At 32.2% G+C, this 17,596-nt stretch overlaps 3 protein-coding genes across 3 annotated transcripts; all 3 read left to right on the top strand.

Moving 5' to 3' along the window:
• Positions 1 to 4,506: 4,506 nt before the first annotated feature.
• LOC123892027 lies at positions 4,507 to 7,667 on the top strand. The gene is made up of 3 exons (XM_045941882.1): positions 4,507 to 4,545; positions 5,993 to 6,001; positions 6,999 to 7,667. The coding sequence occupies exons 1-3, from the start codon at positions 4,507 to 4,509 to the stop codon at positions 7,665 to 7,667; spliced, it is 717 nt and encodes a 238-aa protein (XP_045797838.1).
• A 1,722-nt stretch (positions 7,668 to 9,389) lies between these two features.
• Positions 9,390 to 9,914, top strand: LOC123892028. The gene has a single exon (XM_045941883.1). The coding sequence runs from the start codon at positions 9,390 to 9,392 to the stop codon at positions 9,912 to 9,914; it is 525 nt and encodes a 174-aa protein (XP_045797839.1).
• A 3,020-nt stretch (positions 9,915 to 12,934) lies between these two features.
• LOC123889203 (eukaryotic translation initiation factor 4G-like) lies at positions 12,935 to 17,213 on the top strand. Its single transcript, XM_045938426.1, has 4 exons — positions 12,935 to 13,541; positions 13,681 to 15,543; positions 16,316 to 16,510; positions 16,610 to 17,213. The coding sequence occupies exons 1-4, from the start codon at positions 12,958 to 12,960 to the stop codon at positions 16,938 to 16,940; spliced, it is 2,973 nt and encodes a 990-aa protein (XP_045794382.1). The 5' UTR covers positions 12,935 to 12,957; the 3' UTR covers positions 16,941 to 17,213.
• The last annotated feature ends 383 nt before the right edge of the window (positions 17,214 to 17,596 follow it).

Genomic DNA, 17,596 nt, shown 5'->3' on the forward strand with positions numbered 1-17,596 from the left:
AATTCCAATTTTTCAAAATAGGGGGTAAAACTGCATTTAAGCTTTAATTCTAAAGTGAAAAAATTAACGGAAAATAACTAAGGGGTCATTTTGATTGATTTATTTTTGAGATTATGTGAAACAATTTATGCAAATAAATAAATTTTGGGTCAGGATCAAATGACACCAACTAGTTTGACATCAAATGTTACACCTCTGAATAACGTTTTAACCGATATAAATTTTATAGAATCCACCGTTGGATTGAAAGTTTATATCATATAGATTTTATGTAAAACTTCAGACAAATTAAAAGTCATTTGTTATGCTATTGAGATACATCAAAATTAATGTTTTGTCCCTTTTTTAAACGCCGTTAATCTTTATGGGTCGCAATAGCATATCAAATGATTTTGGATTTGTCTGAAATTTTACACAAATGATCTGTATGATATAAACTTTCAATCCAACAGTGAATTTTATAAAATTTAGATCAGTTAAAACGTTATTGAGAGATGTAACATTTGATGTCAAACTAGTTTCATTTGATCCTGATCCATAAACTTTTATGCATTATTATAAGTTTTTCAATATAGTTTTGGAGAAAACAACTTATAAATTACTATAAAATTTTATTTATTTGCATCACTTTTTTTCATAAGCTAAAAAATAAGTCAAATTCAAACGGGTCATAAACAATTAATTTATTTTATTTTGACATGAATATTAATTAAATATTTTTTATTTAACTATTATTTATTTAATTTGTATAAAAGTTCTAACAAATTTACTTAACCCATCATTAACATCTTCCTCAACAAAAAATCTTAATTTGACATTGTTCATGAGCTTCTTATGTCACTAGGTCATCCATCCAAACGTTTAAGGAGAATGACGTAATAATAACTAGAACTTTGACTCATGCGGTGCATGGGTCTAATTAGCTGTAATATGTAATAATAAAAAATAAAATACAAAAATTCTAAGAGCATTTTCAATAAGAGTAGTATAGGGAATTTCATGGACTAATTATTCTATATTTGTTTATGTGCTTTATTTTATATTTTATATATTTTTTAAATAATTTTGGAGTTTTGTTTACTTATTAAAAAAAATTGCTGATAACTAACGGTTAAAAAATTGATGATAATTAAAGGTTAAAAAAAAAATTAAAGACACAATCAAGAACATAAACTTAAGTAGACATCCATAAATAAATAAAAATTGTGATTAATTCCGCCGTTCAAATTTATTGAAAACAGGGTTAACATATTAGGATTTCTAAATTCTTTCATAATTGAAGCACATGTTTTAGCGGTTGAAAGATTTTATTGTAAGTAAGGGATGCAGATTCAATTCCCATCGTAGACAAATATGTATTTTTTTTAGTATAAAACTGAAAGAGAAAATGAGAGGGGGAAAAATTTGGTTTAGAGTTAGCTTATGTTAGCAAACTTATAATATAAGAGATAAGAGATTATCGGTTTTTAATTGTTTAAATTGTGCAATGAAAATTGATGGTGCTTAATTGTCGTATGAAATCTTTCCTATGAAAGTTGATGGATCTTAACACTTTGTGGACATAATTTAAATCACAATTGGTCTGCTAATGCATATTGTATCAATTGATCATCGGTTAATATTAAATCTGCAATGTTAAAATGAAAATAATGAATGTGATTAGTGACATGACTATGGTTGTGTTTGGTTGTATTGCAAAAAAAAAAATTGATTTAGTAGAATTGAGTTTGATAATAACTTTTCAAATCTCACGTGATAATTATTCTCTAAATTTATGATCCGGTAGAAAAAAAATCATTGATAAGGAAAGACATAAAAATATTTCGTGATGAATAATATAGTCAACAATAATTTTGATATGATATACTTTTAAAATTGATGGTGCTTATCAATTATTGCACATACTTTTAATCACAATTGGTATACTTGCCATAGTGGTTCGAAATATTGCCTTGCACTGAAGGGTTGCGGGTTCGAATCCTAGTCAAGACAAAATTGTATTATTTTTTAATAAAAATTGCAGGATAAAATGGAGGGAAAACAGAGAAAATAAATTAGGGTTTAGGGTTTGCTCATAAAAATATTTCGTGATGAATAATATAGTCAACAATAATTTTGATATGATATACTTTTAAAATTGATGGCGCTTATCAATTATTGCACATAATTTTAATCATGATTGGTATACATGCCATATTGGTTGGAAATATTGCCTTGCATTGAAGGGTTGCGGGTTCGAATCCTAGTCAAGACAAAATTGTATTGTTTTTTAATAAAAATTTCAAGATAAAATGGAGGGAAAACAGGAAAAACAAATTAGAGTTTAGAGTTTGCTTGTGTATACAAACTTATAATATAAAAGATAGAGAGACATACGAAGATGTGGTGTGGGAAGATGAATAGTAAACAGTACAATAACTAATTTCACATCATCCAAGCAGATCAACAAAACATTTCACCCATACTTGGTGTTGAAAGTTGTTTGGCCACTTAGAGATCCATGAGTTTTTCAAGTTTGAGTACTTAATTGGATCTTACCTGTACATATCACTTATTTATTATTTTTTAATAATAGTACTTAATAATTATTCAATCTCTCCAACCCAGCACATCTTAAAAAATTCTAAATGGTTCTCACTAATAACTCTATATCTCATCAATAATTTTACATTTTTATAAATATGTCCCACAAAAATATATTATAATAAGGAGAGAGTACCTATTTGAGTACCTAATAGGTACTACCATTGGAGATGGTCATATAAATATGTGAGTTTGTCATCTTTAATGAAGCAAAAAATCAAACTTTGAATCTTAATTTGGAAGATGATTAATTTTTAGAGTAAGAAGTGCTTATCAAAGGTGGCACGTGAACTATTTATCAAAACAGATAGCTAACATGCACAAGTGCACCATATGTTTCACGGTGCATAAGTTAGTGATTTCATTATAACAAATACGAATTTTACAAAATCTATCGTTTGATTGAAAGTTTATATCATATAGATCATCCATAATTTTTTTAAAAAAAAATTGAAAATCATTTGATATGTTATTGAGACCCGTCAAAATTAACAGTTTATAAATTTTTATTAAATACCGTTAATCTTTACGAGTCTCAATAACATATCAAATGATTTTTAAAATTTTTTATGAATGATCTATATGATATAAACTTTCAATTCAACGGTGAATTTTTTAAAATTCGTATTCGATATAATGAAAACGCTAACTTGTGCACCGTGCACCATATGGTACCTTGTGTATGTTGGGAGTTAGAACTTGTTATCAAATCTAATCTATTTCTTCGACTTACTCCATGCTTATTTTTATCCTTCCTTATTATCTTTGGGTGGCATTTACAATGCACAAATTGTTAAATTTGTGCATGGGTGCACAATTTTATTATTTAATTTTTGACCATTGGATTATATAAGGAACACAATTTTATTGTAGTCTATCAACACTAGATTTTTTTCACACCCAAGACCGCTGTAATAGAGAACCATAGAGAACATATGTACACTGTCACACACAATTTGGCCATTAATTTCCACACCCGGTTAACTGTGTCTTCTCCGACGGCTGCTCCAATGGTGAAATTTGAAATTACTCTCCCAAATCCCAACCAACCAATGTGTGTTTGACAAATCCAAGAGTTCCTCACAAAAAACTAAAACTCATATTTTATAATGTGGTGCTCAATCTTGAATCTTATTTCTCCTAGTTGTTACTCCAACTTCTTTCTACCCCTTTTCTTTTAATCATTTGTGTCATTCATGTTATCATTTTTTCAATTAATGTTAATTAGTGCCCCTGGGGCACTAGTTAAGGAGCTAAATAAGGTATGAATGTATTGGAAATTGTGTAATCTATTTTTTATAAGTATAAAAAATACTTTTTTTAATGCAAAAATTGCTCCTTTTGGTATCTTAACCAGTGCCCCAGGACATTGGTTAGCATGACCCTTTAAATTTTGAGAAAAATAAATAAACTGTCCACAGAAAACCCAAACAAAATAATTGTCCTGAATCGACGCTCAGTTTAACATTGAAAAAAATTGTCCTAAATAAACTTGTACATATAATAAGTGGTTAGCAAAACAATTTTGTCCAAAAAATTTGTGTTGTGATTTTTCTGTTTTTCAATTAGTTAAAGATGAAGAGAGATTTATGTGCTGTGATTTTTGTGTTCTTCAATGAGTTAAAGATGAAGAAAGAATAAGATTATTTGGGTTAATATTATTTATTTAAGTTTTTTTTTATTTTATTTTTTTTATAAAAATATAACTAAAAATAACATGTAATTTGGGTAAGGGAGGCAAAGAAGGAGAGTGAAGAAGAAGGGTATGTGATAAGGTGCATGAGGTGTATGATAAGATTTAATGGAAATGCAAAATCCAACCTCCCATCTTGCTTTTGAAACTTTGTGCATGGTGCACAAATTTTACATTTTGTGCACCCTAAACGCCACCTTATCTTTGTGACGAAATTGAAAAGATGTTAAATGCTTTTTGGTGGGGTCACTCTAAGACTGACAACAAAGGTATTTATCGATTTTCTCAAGATAAATTACCTATGCATAAAAAGGATGGAGGATGTATGAGATTTAAAAACCTCTACTTTTAATTTGGGAGTTCTTCTTTTCACGTCCCCACGTTTTCTCGTGCCCCTTGTAATTAGAGCTATTAAAACGGACTATCTAGTCAGTTTTGGGTCGGCCTAGATGAAAAACGGGTTGAAAAAGTAAATACTTATAAGCAAATGCTAAACTGTTCCGTCGGGCATAGTTAAGCTATCTTTTTTTTTTTGTCTTTTCACCACTAGTTTAATGTGGTTCGGGAGTCTTTTCTAATATTAATTGGTTCTAGCCCCCTCCCGATCGCAGTTGCGGGGGATCGAACCGTGATCTTCCCTACCAAGTTCAGCGCTAAACACCACCGAACCAACTAACGATCTGTTAGTTAGGCTTATTAATTAAAATAAGAAAACTTTATTTTAAAACTCGTGAATTCAATACCTTAAAAATTATAAAAATATATACTTTTAACATTTTTTTTGTGTGCATGGTCTAAATCTTGATCGTCGATTTTAAATCAGACAACTTAAATTACACTTTAACAAAATTAACTATAAACCATATTGGACGTCAATTTAAAATCGGACGGTTAAAAACAATAACCGCGTCACACAATTATTGCGTTTAATCCGGATCCTATAATCAGTACCGGGTATTGTTTATTTTTTTGACAGTGCTGGGTATTGTTTATCGGAAATGGATTCCCTGCAGTCACTATTTGACTGTAGGTTAATCTGAGCCATTGAATTTTATTAATGTATTTTATATATTTGATCAAAGTTTAATCCAATAACTCCAATATAATGACTGCATGACTGCAACAGACTTTGACTACGTGGGATCGAGGTCCATTGTTTATCACCTTCCATACTTTTTCTTTTTATATAATCCCTCCCTCCCTTCCATATTATATACGAGTAATATATATTATAAGGAAAAAGAAATATTTTTTCTTGTCCCAAATCATAAGCAAAAACAACCTATTCTTATTATTTTTAAGATTTACTTTTACTTATTATCATGAAATTAAATACAAATTTTATTTAACTTTTTTTTCTCGCATAATCAATAACCATTAATTTTATTTGTACATCTTCCCATAAAACGTATTTCAAGGAAAACACAAAATATCATACTTCAAATTATTATATTTTACTTTTTTTTTATCAAATGTGAAATTTTTTCTTTTGTTATCATCTTACATAGGGGTGCTCAAATCCAAACCAATCCAAAAAATAACCGCAAACCGATCCAAAAAAACCGAAAATCGCAAAAAACCGAATATTTTTGGATGTGTTTGGATGTCCTTTTGTGAAAACCGCTGGATCGGATCAGATATTGGATTGATTTTTCAAAACCGATCCAAACCGCATACATAATTTTTAGGCTTAATTAATAAAATGGTCCCTTAAAGACATTTTTGGTTTCATATTGGTCCCTTAAAGAAAAAAAGGTCTAAATAGGTCCCTTAAAGAAAAAAAGGTCCGAATAGGTCCCTTAAAGACATATCCGTTAATCAGTTTGGTCCTATTTAGACCTCTTTTTAGGGACCAAACTGATTAACGGAGATGTCTTTAAGGGACCTATTCGGACTTTTTTTTCTTTAAGGGACCTATTTGAACCTTTTTTTCTTTAAGGGACCAATCTGAAACCAAAAATGTCTTTAAGGGACCATTTTATTAATTAAGCCTAATTTTTAATAGTTATTCAACTTTTTATTAGTATGATATATTACATTAACATATTAATTGTTGGTTTTTAGTTTTCTCAATAACACATATTAGTTCAATTTCATCTATTTCTTTTTACTATTTCATAGGTTTCAAATATATTTGATAATTGTCATTGCAAAATATTAATTTTTAACGTATTATGTCTTATATTTTACATAAAATATATTAGTTTATCATGTATTTATAACATTAATATTTAAATAAGTAAAATTTAATTTGTAATTTGGATATCCAAAAACCGATTCAAATTAAACCGCACAAAATTGGATCGGATTGGATCGGATTTTTTAATTAGCCATCCAAAACCGAACCGCGAATAATTTTAATTTTGGATTGGATGAATTTTTACCACAAAACCGATCCAAACCGAACCGCGAGACCCCTAATCTTACACATACTTCTAAAAAACTGCTTCCAAAAACAACAGAGAAGCTAAGTGGGCACCGTTTTGACTGCGCAAACATTTTCATGTACGCTAATTAATCTCACAAAAGAAGTTACATTTCCTACGTACAAAAGTTAAATGAATGCAATTTACTAGATAGGTTAAGCCCTCATGGCTTTGGAAATTCTACTAGTAATAAATAATCAATTAACAAAACGCCAGTATACTTCTTTATAAATACAGTAGTCTTATTTTGTCAAGCAGAGCACATCATGGTTTCCACAAAAGTTATGTCCTTTGAGTTGAATGGAGTGCAAATCAAAACCACCGTGACCAGTGAAGCAAAAGTGATCGATGAACACATATTGTCTTTCTTACATCCTACCGACAATCACGGAACAAAAGTTATCGGGTTTGATTTTGAGTGGCATCCGATTCAATATTTTGAATCAGCTAGAATCAATCATCCTCCTTCCCGGATCAAGTATTCTGAATCATATGAAATCTACCCACATCCTGCAACCTTTCAACTCTGTGATGGAAATTCGTGTCTTATTATCCACACACGTCGTAACAGTAGCGTTCCCCTTTCGCTACTTAATTTTCTTCGTCAGCCAAATTATACCTTTGTTGGCTGTGGTATCAAAGACAATTTTGCTAACTTGGAGAAACATTTTTATGGGATTGGATGCAAAAATGCTGTTGAACTTGGAACCTTGGCTGCTACTCTCATGGATGAGCCTCATTTACGTTTTTGTGGCGTTGATGAACTAGCATTTCTGGTCGATGAACTTGATCTTCGTAAGGAAAGGCCTTTAACCATGGCTTTTAGTTGGGGTGATCTACCTAGTGAAGAACTTGCAAAACTTGCTACTATTAATGTTTACTCTTATCACAAAATTGGGAGTGCATTGCTTGCAAAGTATAGACCTCAATCACATCCACCTGTGCGTTGCGTTTGTTTGATTTAGGAATTTTGTTGATTATCGGAAGGTTTATTATGGTTTGGAAGATTTATGGTTGTCTCCAATGATGTTTCTTTTTCTTGCTTTGCATAATATGTACTGCTATCTTCGAGATTATGAAGGTTTTGTTGCCTCTTGTTTCTTACATAGACAATGTACTACTTTACCTAATTTGTTAGTACAATGCTTATCAATTGATGAACTAGAAGGTGTAATCATTTAATGCATTTCTTTTTGTAATTTAGTGTTCATGTTGATTTAGTGTTTGAATTTGACGAATTTGAATTTCTAATTACATTGTGCATTCCCAATGATTACGTAGACAAGAAAAGTTGTAATGAAACAGAGTTACATAACATATGGAATGGAACTATTACTCATCATGTCCCAAAACTACTTTACAATTTTCTTATTAGTCTCAATTCATAAACATCAAATTGTGAAGAGCGGTTTGTTAGAACTTTGCCTTTATGCTGTCAAATTTGTGTCTTCCCTACAGAGTGGAGTTGATGCCTCTTCTCTTCAATTACCTAGAGTAATAGAAATGTCACAATGGTCAAGTGACAAGTAGTATATGTTAAATGAGGGGAATTCCACTGTTTACTTGCGGGGCTCCTTTTAAAGTCAGAGTTTTTTTTTTTACTTTGTATGGTTCACCAACCAAAATTGTCACAAGAGAGAATTGAACTTAAGATATTGCACATTCTAAGATCTCAAGTCAACACTACTAGGTCAACCCAAATTAATTTTATTATTTTTTATTTGAGTTTATCTAATGATACAAATATTTGCGAGAAATTATGAACACAACTAATGACATGTGCTTTTTTTAGTTTATTTTCATAGGCTCTCAAAGTTATAGCTTATGAAAAAATATATATATTTTTTTGAAACAAGCTTATGAAAATAACTTATAATTAACTTATACAAAACTATTTATTTTATTTTATCTTGTCTTTTAACTTGTGTTTATCATGATAAACACTTATACTAAATCCTACTCCAATCATGACTTATTGAAAAATAATTGAGTGCATCTTCATTAAACTCGTAAATAATCCTCTATTTCAAATTACTTGACTTTTTAGAAAATTTTATTTTTTTCAAATTACTTGTCTTTTTGATAATTTATGTTATATTTTGTCTATTATACCCTCCTTATTTTAGATTTTTTATTTTAAATCTTTTTATTGTATCTTTTTTTTTTTACTAAACATCTTTGTATAATTTGTTTAAAAAAAATTGATACATAACATATTAAATTTATTGGAAAGAGAAAGTGTGTGCAAAAAAAAAAAAAATTGGTGAATTAAAATAAGGGTATAATAGGAAAATAAGGTGCAAAGATAGACTTTCTTAATTTCTTGTTTTTTTTTAATTTAAAAATCAAGTAATTTAAACCGGAGGAAGTAATTTGGATTTATTATTTATTCTTATTTTAAGTGCCTCTCCATTAAACTTGTGTGATCACTCATAAGAAGTTACATTTCCTACTAGAAACATTTAAAAGAATGCAATTTAAATAGGAAAAGGGTAAGTCCTAATGGCTTTCGAGAATCTACTAATTAATCAAAAGTCACAAACGCCAGTATAAACTCCTATAAATAGTCCTCTTGGCATCCCTTCTTTGTCAAGCAGAGCACATCATGGGTTACACAAATGTTATGTCGTTTGAGCTGAATGGAGTGCAAATCAAAACAACCGTGTCCGATGAAGTAAAAGTGATCGATGAACACTCTTACAACCTACCGACAATCACGGGACCAAGGTTATCTCGGCTTTGATGCCGAGTGGCGTAGGCCTTCCCTGAAGGTGCCTGCAACCCTTCAGCTTTGTGATGGAAATTCATGTCTTATTTTCCACTTACATCGTTATAATAATAGCATTCCCCTTTCACTAAGTAATTTTCTTTGCCAGCCAAATTATACCTTTGTTGGTTTCGACATTAAAAACAATTTTGATCACTTGGTGAAACACCATGGGGTTGGATGCAAAAATGCTGTGGAACTTGGAACCTTGGCTGCTACTCTCATGGACTACCATTTTTTAAGTTTTTGCGGCGTTGATGAACTAGCATTTGTTGTCAATAAACTCGATCTTCGCAAGTACAGGCCTTTAAACTTGGCTTTTGATTGGGGTGATTATCCGCTTAGCGAAGAACTTGCTAAACTTGCTACTGTTAATGTTTGCTCTTATCACAAGATTGGTAGTGCATTGTTTGAAAGGCATAGGCCCTACCATTTATTTGATTAATTAGGAGCTTTGTTGATTATGGTCTGAAAGATTTATGGTCGTCTCTAATTAGTACTCCTATATCAACTTATTATGTTTTTTAAGGTTATATTATGATCAATGTTTTTTTTTCCTATGAAATGTGAACATGTAACTCTAACTTTTTTACCCCTTAACTCAAATCAGTTCAGCTACCTACTCGACTCTTAGTTTATAGGTTGATTTATGTCTAAAGAATTGGAAGTTCTAATTACTTTGTGCAATTCCTATAATTAAATTGACAAGAAAATTTGTAATGTAAAATAGAAGAAGATTAAAACAGGTAATTAAAGCAAATTTTTATTTTTTTATTTGAACGTCAAACTTAAAACAGGGACTTAAAGTAATTTTTTTACAAAGTGCGAAACTCAAACTAAGCAAAATAACTTGCAAGGACTATGACAAAAAGTGTCACAATTGAAGTGACTACTAACATATTTAAGCCTTTTCTTTTTAACTACTGCATTTTTTCCTCGAATAATTGTTACCAAGGTATTTTCTCTCGAAATAACTACATTCATTTTAGATTCTGGCCAATCCTAACATGTTTTTCATGTGCACCAAACTAGAGATAAATTTCTAGCCAAATAGTTAAAAAAATTATGTATCGGCACATTGGTTTCCCTATCTAAAGATGTGACAAACAGTATTGTTACTGTGAGAAAGCAAATCCTTTATATCTTGAATCAACACTGCATAGAGATGAAACTGAAAATTGGGACCTTTGATAAGGTTGATGTCATTGCAAAGAATCCGAGTAGTAGACAAGTTCATCAACTTCTATGTTTTTGGCTACGGTGAGACCATGGAATATTGCATATAATTCAGCGAGCAAGATGTCTGATGAATCATGATTAAAGCTAGAGAAGCCTGATAAGTAGTACCCGACGTTGTTTCTGAAAATTCCTCCGAATCCAGCTTGAATTGGAGATCCTAGACAACTTCTAATGACATTGAGGATGACACAAGAGTGATTATTGTTATTCCATTCGATAAGTCTATCATTCGGATCACTTCCTGAACGGGGGGAAGAGGCAAGAGGCGAGGGTTTCAACCATGCTCATGATGTTGAAGGAGAGTTTATTTAGGGACCAAGTTTCATTATTCAAACACATCAAATTATGATGTCTCCAAATCCACCAAACTTCAACAGAAAAGATGAATGCATGTAAACCCATGGAACCTCGATTTACTACTATAAATAGTCCTGGCATCCTTATTTTACCCTTATTATTTTAACTAAAATTCACTTTTATAATTTATTTTAATCTAAAATAATATAATATAATCATGTTTTAAAATACAAAACATCTCATGTATAATATAATTTGTTTTTAGCGAGCGTAGTTAATATTATCTTAATTTTTATTGGAAAATTTATATAATTGCATCGAATATATATTATTCTTATGTCATTTTACATAATAAACTTTGTTATAAATTAAGAATTGTTTTTTCATTTTATTCTACGACACGAAACGTTTGAGCATAAAATCTATTTTCAAGTATCACCATTGGTTAATGTGTTTTTTTTTTTTGGTAAGCACTAGTTGGTTAATGTACAAGTACACTTTCACGTCACATATATGTTATAATAAAGTAAAATTAAAATAAATTAAAATTTTAAAATATAAAAAATTAATTTAATAATAATATGAAAGATATATTACATCAATATATTTAAATTACATAAATTTAACATAAATTTTATTATTAACTAAGAATGTCCTTTTATGTTTTTTATTTTACATTTATTAGTTAGTTAAATCGTTAATTTTATCAAACATTTCAATTAATATATCAGCTATAAACTATAAGATATCGATTATATGCCATAAACTTTAAGAGCATCCACAATGGAAATATTCATTTTTGAGTACTTAACTGAACCCTACGTGTACATATCACTTATTTATAATTTTTTAAGGGTCTTGTTAACATGTGCATATAAGGCACATGATAAGGTATCTTAATATAGAAATTTAACATTTAATGATACAAGACATTTAATGTTTAAAAAGTTAAAATGCACAAATTTTAAAGCATAATTTCTACTTTTGCTACCTTAACATGTGTCATATATGCACATGTTAACATTCTCCATTTTTTAATAATAGTACATAATAAATACTCAATCTCTCCAACCCAAATATCTTAAAAAGTTCTAAATGAGTCCCGCCAATAACACATTCAACCAATAACTATACATCATTATAAATGGACCCACAAAAATAAAATAGGTACCACTTCTTATTGTAGAACCAGTACCTATTAGGTACTCTTTGTGTTTTGCTCCAATAGGAGTACTTATTAGGTATTGGTACTTAAAAAAATAAGTACACATCATTAGAGATGGTCTAAGTCATTAGCTAAGTTAGAGCATCCACAATGGAGCACTCCATTTTTGAGTACTTAAATGGTCCCACATAGACACATCATCAATTTATTATTTTTTTAATAATAGTACCTAATAGGTACTCAACACCTCCAATGGAGCATTTCTTAAAAAGTTCTAAAATGGGTCCCATCAATAACTCCACATCATTAAAATTTGAAATTTAATTTAAAATAATATTGCCAAATTAAATTTTTTTGAATATATTAAATAAAGTGGGTCTCATAAAAAGAAGAGAGAGTTCTTATATTAGAAGTGGTACCTATTAGGTACTAAAATGTGTTGTGCTCCAATGGTAGTACCTAATAAGTACCATGAGTACCTAATAGGTACTACACCGTTGGAGATGGTCTTATCACGTACCTATTATTTCTTCGGATCAGTGCCTAGTGGGCGCAAGAGAGACTTTAGTAATTTACGTTTCCAAAACATTTTCAAGTGCGCTAATTAATCTCACATATTCCCAAAAGACGTTACATTTCCTATGTACAAAAGTTAAATGAATGCAATTTAAGTAGATAAAGATAATGCCCCTCATGGCTTTGGAAATTCTACTAATCAAAAGTCACAAACGCCAGTATACTCCTATAAATAGTCTTGGCAACCTTTTTTTGTCAAGCAGAGCACATCATGATTTACACTGAAGTTATTTCGTTTGAGTTGAATGGAGTGCAAATCAAAACCACCGTGACCAATGAAGTAAAAGTGCTCGATGAACACATATCGTCTTTTTTACAATCTACCGACAATCACAGAACTAAGGTTATCGGTTTTGATATGGAGTGGCGTCCGCCTTTCATGTTGGAGCCTGCAATCTTTCAACTTTGTGATGGTAATTCATGTCTTATTTTCCACTTACATCCTAAGATTTCGGTTCCTCTTTCACTCCGTAATTTTCTTCGTCAGCCAAATTATACCTTTGTTGGTTGCGGTATTAAAGATGATTTTGAGTACTTGAAGAAACACAGTGGCATTGGATGCAAAAATGCTGTAGAACTTGGGACCTTGGCTGCTACTCTGATGGATAAACCTCATTTAGGTTTTTGCGGCGTTGATGAGCTAGCATTTGTGGTCAATAAACTCGATCTTCACAAATACAGGCCTTTAAACTTGGCTTTTGATTGGGATAGTTATCCGCTCAGGGAAGAACTTGCTAAGCTTGCTACTGTTAATGTTTACTCTTATCATAAGATTGGAAGTGCATTGTTTGAAAGGTATAGACCTCAATCCTCCTATCGCGTTTGTTTGATTTAGGTTGTTTTTTTTAAAGTTATACTATTTTTGGTTTTTTTTATAAGAAGCCATTGATTTTTCAAGTTCATTGAATAAATAATGTACAATACTAATATATAGGTACTCTCGAGATAAAACTCAAAAGGACAGCAACGGAAGTGAAGTTACTGTCAAAAAGTACTCTCGAGATTTCCTTTTAAAATTTGCAGAGCAGTTCTCTGAGGTTCCCGAAGGGTTTGAAACAACGGCAGACATAGCTGAAGCTTTGATGGTTTTGAATATTGGTTCACGTGTTATGGGACGCGACACACATCCTTTTCCTGGAAGAAATACAGATAGGTCAGGTGGGATGTCTCGTATAGATTGTCGTGGGAGTGGTGTTATCGAGGATGATAAACGGAGTAAAGTTCCTGGTGCCTTTCATTATGATAATGGTAATGTAGGTAATACAGGATTCCGACCTGCACGTGGTGGAAATGCTGGTGTTTTAAGGAATCCACACCCACAAGGAACTGTGCAGTATGGTGGAGGGATTCTTTCTGGGCCAAAGGTGGGTATGATGACAGATGAGAAGAAGTATGAGGTTGGTATGGTGACAGATGAGGAACAGGCAAAGCAGAGACAGTTGAAAGGTATATTGAACAAATTAACTCCCCAGAATTTTGAGAAGCTTTTTGAGCAGGTTAAAGCAGTTAATATTGATAATGTAGTCACTCTCACTGGTTTCGTCTCCAAAATCTTTGAGAAGGCCTTGATGAAACCCACTTTCTGTGAAATGTATGCCAATTTATGTTTTCATCTGGCAGCTGCGTTACCTGATCTCAGTCAAGACAATGAAAAGATAACATTTATGAGATTATTGTTAAATAAGTGCCAGGAAGAATTTGAGAGGGGTGAGAGAGAGCAAGAAGAAGCTAATAAAGCTGATGAGGGTGAGGTGAAACAGTCTGATGAGGAAAGAGAAGCAAAACGATCCAAGGCCAGAAGACGAATGTTGGGTAATATCCGGTTAATTGGAGAACTATATAAGAAGAAAATGCTGACAGAGAGAATAATGCACGAGTGCATAAAAAAGTTACTTGGTCAGTGTCAGAATCCGGATGAAGAAGACATCGAAGCGTTGTGCAAACTGATGAGTACTATTGGGGAGTTGATTGACCACCCCAAAGCCAAGGAACATATAGATGTATATTTTGAAAGAATTAAATTATTATCAAACAACATGAATTTGTCTTCTAGGGTGAGGTTCATGTTAAAGGATACCATTGATTTGAGAAAGAATAGATGGCAACAAACGAGAAAAGTTGAGGGGCCAAAAAAGATTGAAGAGGTGCACCGGGATGCTTCCCAAGAGAGGCAATCCCAAGCTGGTAGGCTGGGTTGTGGTATGGGTATTAGTACACCAAGAAGGACCACCCCTACGGATTTTGGTTCAAGAGGTTCATCTATGTTATTCCCTTCTAATGCTCAGATGGGTGGATTGCCTAATCAAATGCGTGGGTATGGTTCTCAGGATGTTCGTGGGTATGAAAGGCAATCTTATGAGGCTAGGCCGCTATCTATTCCCTTGCTTCAAAGATCTTCAGGTGATGAGGTAATAACCTTGGGACCCCAAGGTGGTCTTGCTAGAGGAATTTCTAGCAGAGTTCCAGCTGCTGTTTCCAGTTTCGGTGGTCCTAATGGTTACAGTAATTTATCAGAGCGCGCTTCATACACCCCTAGGGAGGACCTCACACCAAGATATGTTCCGAATAGATTTGCTGGTCCAACTGCTTATGATCAATCAAGTGCTCCAGAGCATAGTGTGAATTACGGTAATAGGGATTTGGGAAGTGCAGATAGGTTTCTTGATAGACCTGTTGTAAATCCACCTCCTGCCCGAGCACAAGAGACTGCACTCTCCCAGAATACCTCTTTTGAAAAGGGTTTGTCAGAAGAGAAACTACAGAAGATGTCCATGGCAGCAATTAAAGAATACTATAGGTACCACACACTCTTCACATGGTTTCTATTCCCTTTGTTTAAGCTTGTGCCAATTATGTTTTTCGAGAAGCGTATTTTCTAGTTGGCGATTTATCATTTTCTTATAAGTATAATCCTCGTTATGCTGAACATATCTAGATTCATCATGGTAAATCTTTTGTTTCTTCTTACTTCAACACATACGCTTTTGTTAGTAGAGCATATTATTCCCATGAGATAGGATTTTATGGTTTACGTTCATACTCTATTGTGTCCTCTGTATTTCTTCCCTGAATATATTGCTCTGAAGCATATCTAACTAGTCTTGAATGGGTTGTAATTGCCATATTTGTATTATTTATAAACAAAGAAAATGACGTGCTTAAACTATACTACTAATTGCCACAACAGCAATTCCCCAATATTTGTTTCATGAGTTAAATTTTTTTCAATCAATAATACTAATTTCTGTTCTCTGTTAATTTGGATTCCTGTCAATACCTCTTTGGAACCCTGTTGTTTTAGAAAGGCATATGAAGAGATTAACATCCCTGCATTACTTTATCAACAATGTTGAAAATGAAAATGGCAAAACCATTGGGGTTAAGTTTCTCCCTACTTTATTTCTATTCAATGACATGCTATTAGCTATTGTCACAGTAGCCAATTTAAATTAAACTTACTATACATTTCACACGCACTTGTTTACTAATTTGTATACTGTTTTACTGTGATGATTTATTTTCCAGTTGTCTTTTCATATAGTGATCTGACTATAAGTTATGCATTTCAGTGCTAGAGATGTAAACGAAGTTGTTTTGTGCGTCAAAGATCTGAACTCTCCAAGCTTTCATCCTTCCATGGTTTATCATTGGGTCACAGATTCATTTGAGAGAAAGGACACAGAGAGAGATCTTTTGGCCAAACTGCTGATCGACCTTGTGAAATCTCATGACTGTACCTTAAGTCAACCCCAGCTCATTAAAGGGTATAATTTATTTGATAACATGCCTGACTAGTAGTGGTAATCTGTCTTGTGATTTAACAAAAAATAAATTTATTGCTTATACCTGTTTTTATTGGCTAGGTTGGAATCTGTTCTAAGTACTCTGGAAGATTTTGTTACGGATGCCCCAAGAGCACCGGAGTATCTTGGTCGCATTTTTGCCAAAGCTATAACAGAGCATGTAGCCTCTTTGAAAGAGATTGGGCTGTTAATACGTGACGGCGGAGAGGAATCAAGTAGCCGCTTACAATTTGGACTTGCAGCTGACATTCTCGGAAGTACCTTGGAAGTGATACAAACAGAGAAGGGTGATGCTTTCTTGAATGAGATCCAGACAAGCTCCAACTTGCAATTGAAGACCTTCTGTCCGCCAGAACCTATTAAATCCCGGAAGCTAGAAAAATTCCTTTAGGGGATAGAAATGGTGAAATTTTGTTCTTGTCTTCGTGCTTTTAGAATACTCGAACTTGCAAAAATACTTTCCTTTGTGGGAGTAGTGGTTGGGAGAATTTTATCCTTGGATTTCTGTCTAAATAATATCTTCACTGCAGTTATGAAAATTGAAAGGCACATTTAAGCATCAGAAATTTAAGGCTGAGATATATAATGTTTGTCATGAGGGGTTTAATTTTCTTAAAACAAGTATTGTATCATTCATCTCTGTCAATGAAAATATTATGACTTATTGACTTGCAGCAACCTCGTATACAAAAGATGTGTGGTGATTGGAGTCATGTAGTGAAACATAATGGTACATGACTTTAAAATTATGCTCTTGCATTTTGTATGCTGGTTGTTTTGTAACAATCGACATTTTCCTATTTTTAATGTCTTCAAAACTCCATTTTTGTATGCTGGTTTTAACTGTAAAAGTTATGATTTAATAATATCTTCATATCCTCTCTCCTTCTTCTCAGAGCCACCGCCCCCTCACCTCCAACCCTAGTTTTCTCTTTTGTTCATCCACCAAGGAGGAGTGGTTTTAGGATTAATTTTTGATTTTTGATCCAAAATCACTCATCTAAATTGTTTTTTCTTTTCTTTTCATTTAAATAAGTGATTATCCAC

The sequence above is a fragment of the Trifolium pratense genome, linkage group LG6 (assembly GCF_020283565.1).
Source record: "Trifolium pratense cultivar HEN17-A07 linkage group LG6, ARS_RC_1.1, whole genome shotgun sequence".
In the NCBI taxonomy this organism is placed as follows: Eukaryota; Viridiplantae; Streptophyta; class Magnoliopsida; order Fabales; family Fabaceae; genus Trifolium; species Trifolium pratense.

Bases quoted from the DNA above. Each gene is read 5' to 3' on its own strand.
- LOC123892028 (XM_045941883.1), top strand. From the start codon at position 9,390: ATGAACACTCTTACAACCTACCGACAATCACGGGACCAAGGTTATCTC.
- LOC123892027 (XM_045941882.1), top strand. From the start codon at position 4,507: ATGCTTTTTGGTGGGGTCACTCTAAGACTGACAACAAAG.
- LOC123889203 (XM_045938426.1), top strand. From the start codon at position 12,958: ATGATTTACACTGAAGTTATTTCGTTTGAGTTGAATGGAGTGCAAATC. The intron at 13,542-13,680 runs GTATAGACCTCA...ACTAATATATAG, and splicing joins GGAAGTGCATTGTTTGAAAG to GTACTCTCGAGATAAAACTC. The intron at 16,511-16,609 runs GTATAATTTATT...TTTATTGGCTAG, and splicing joins CAACCCCAGCTCATTAAAGG to GTTGGAATCTGTTCTAAGTA.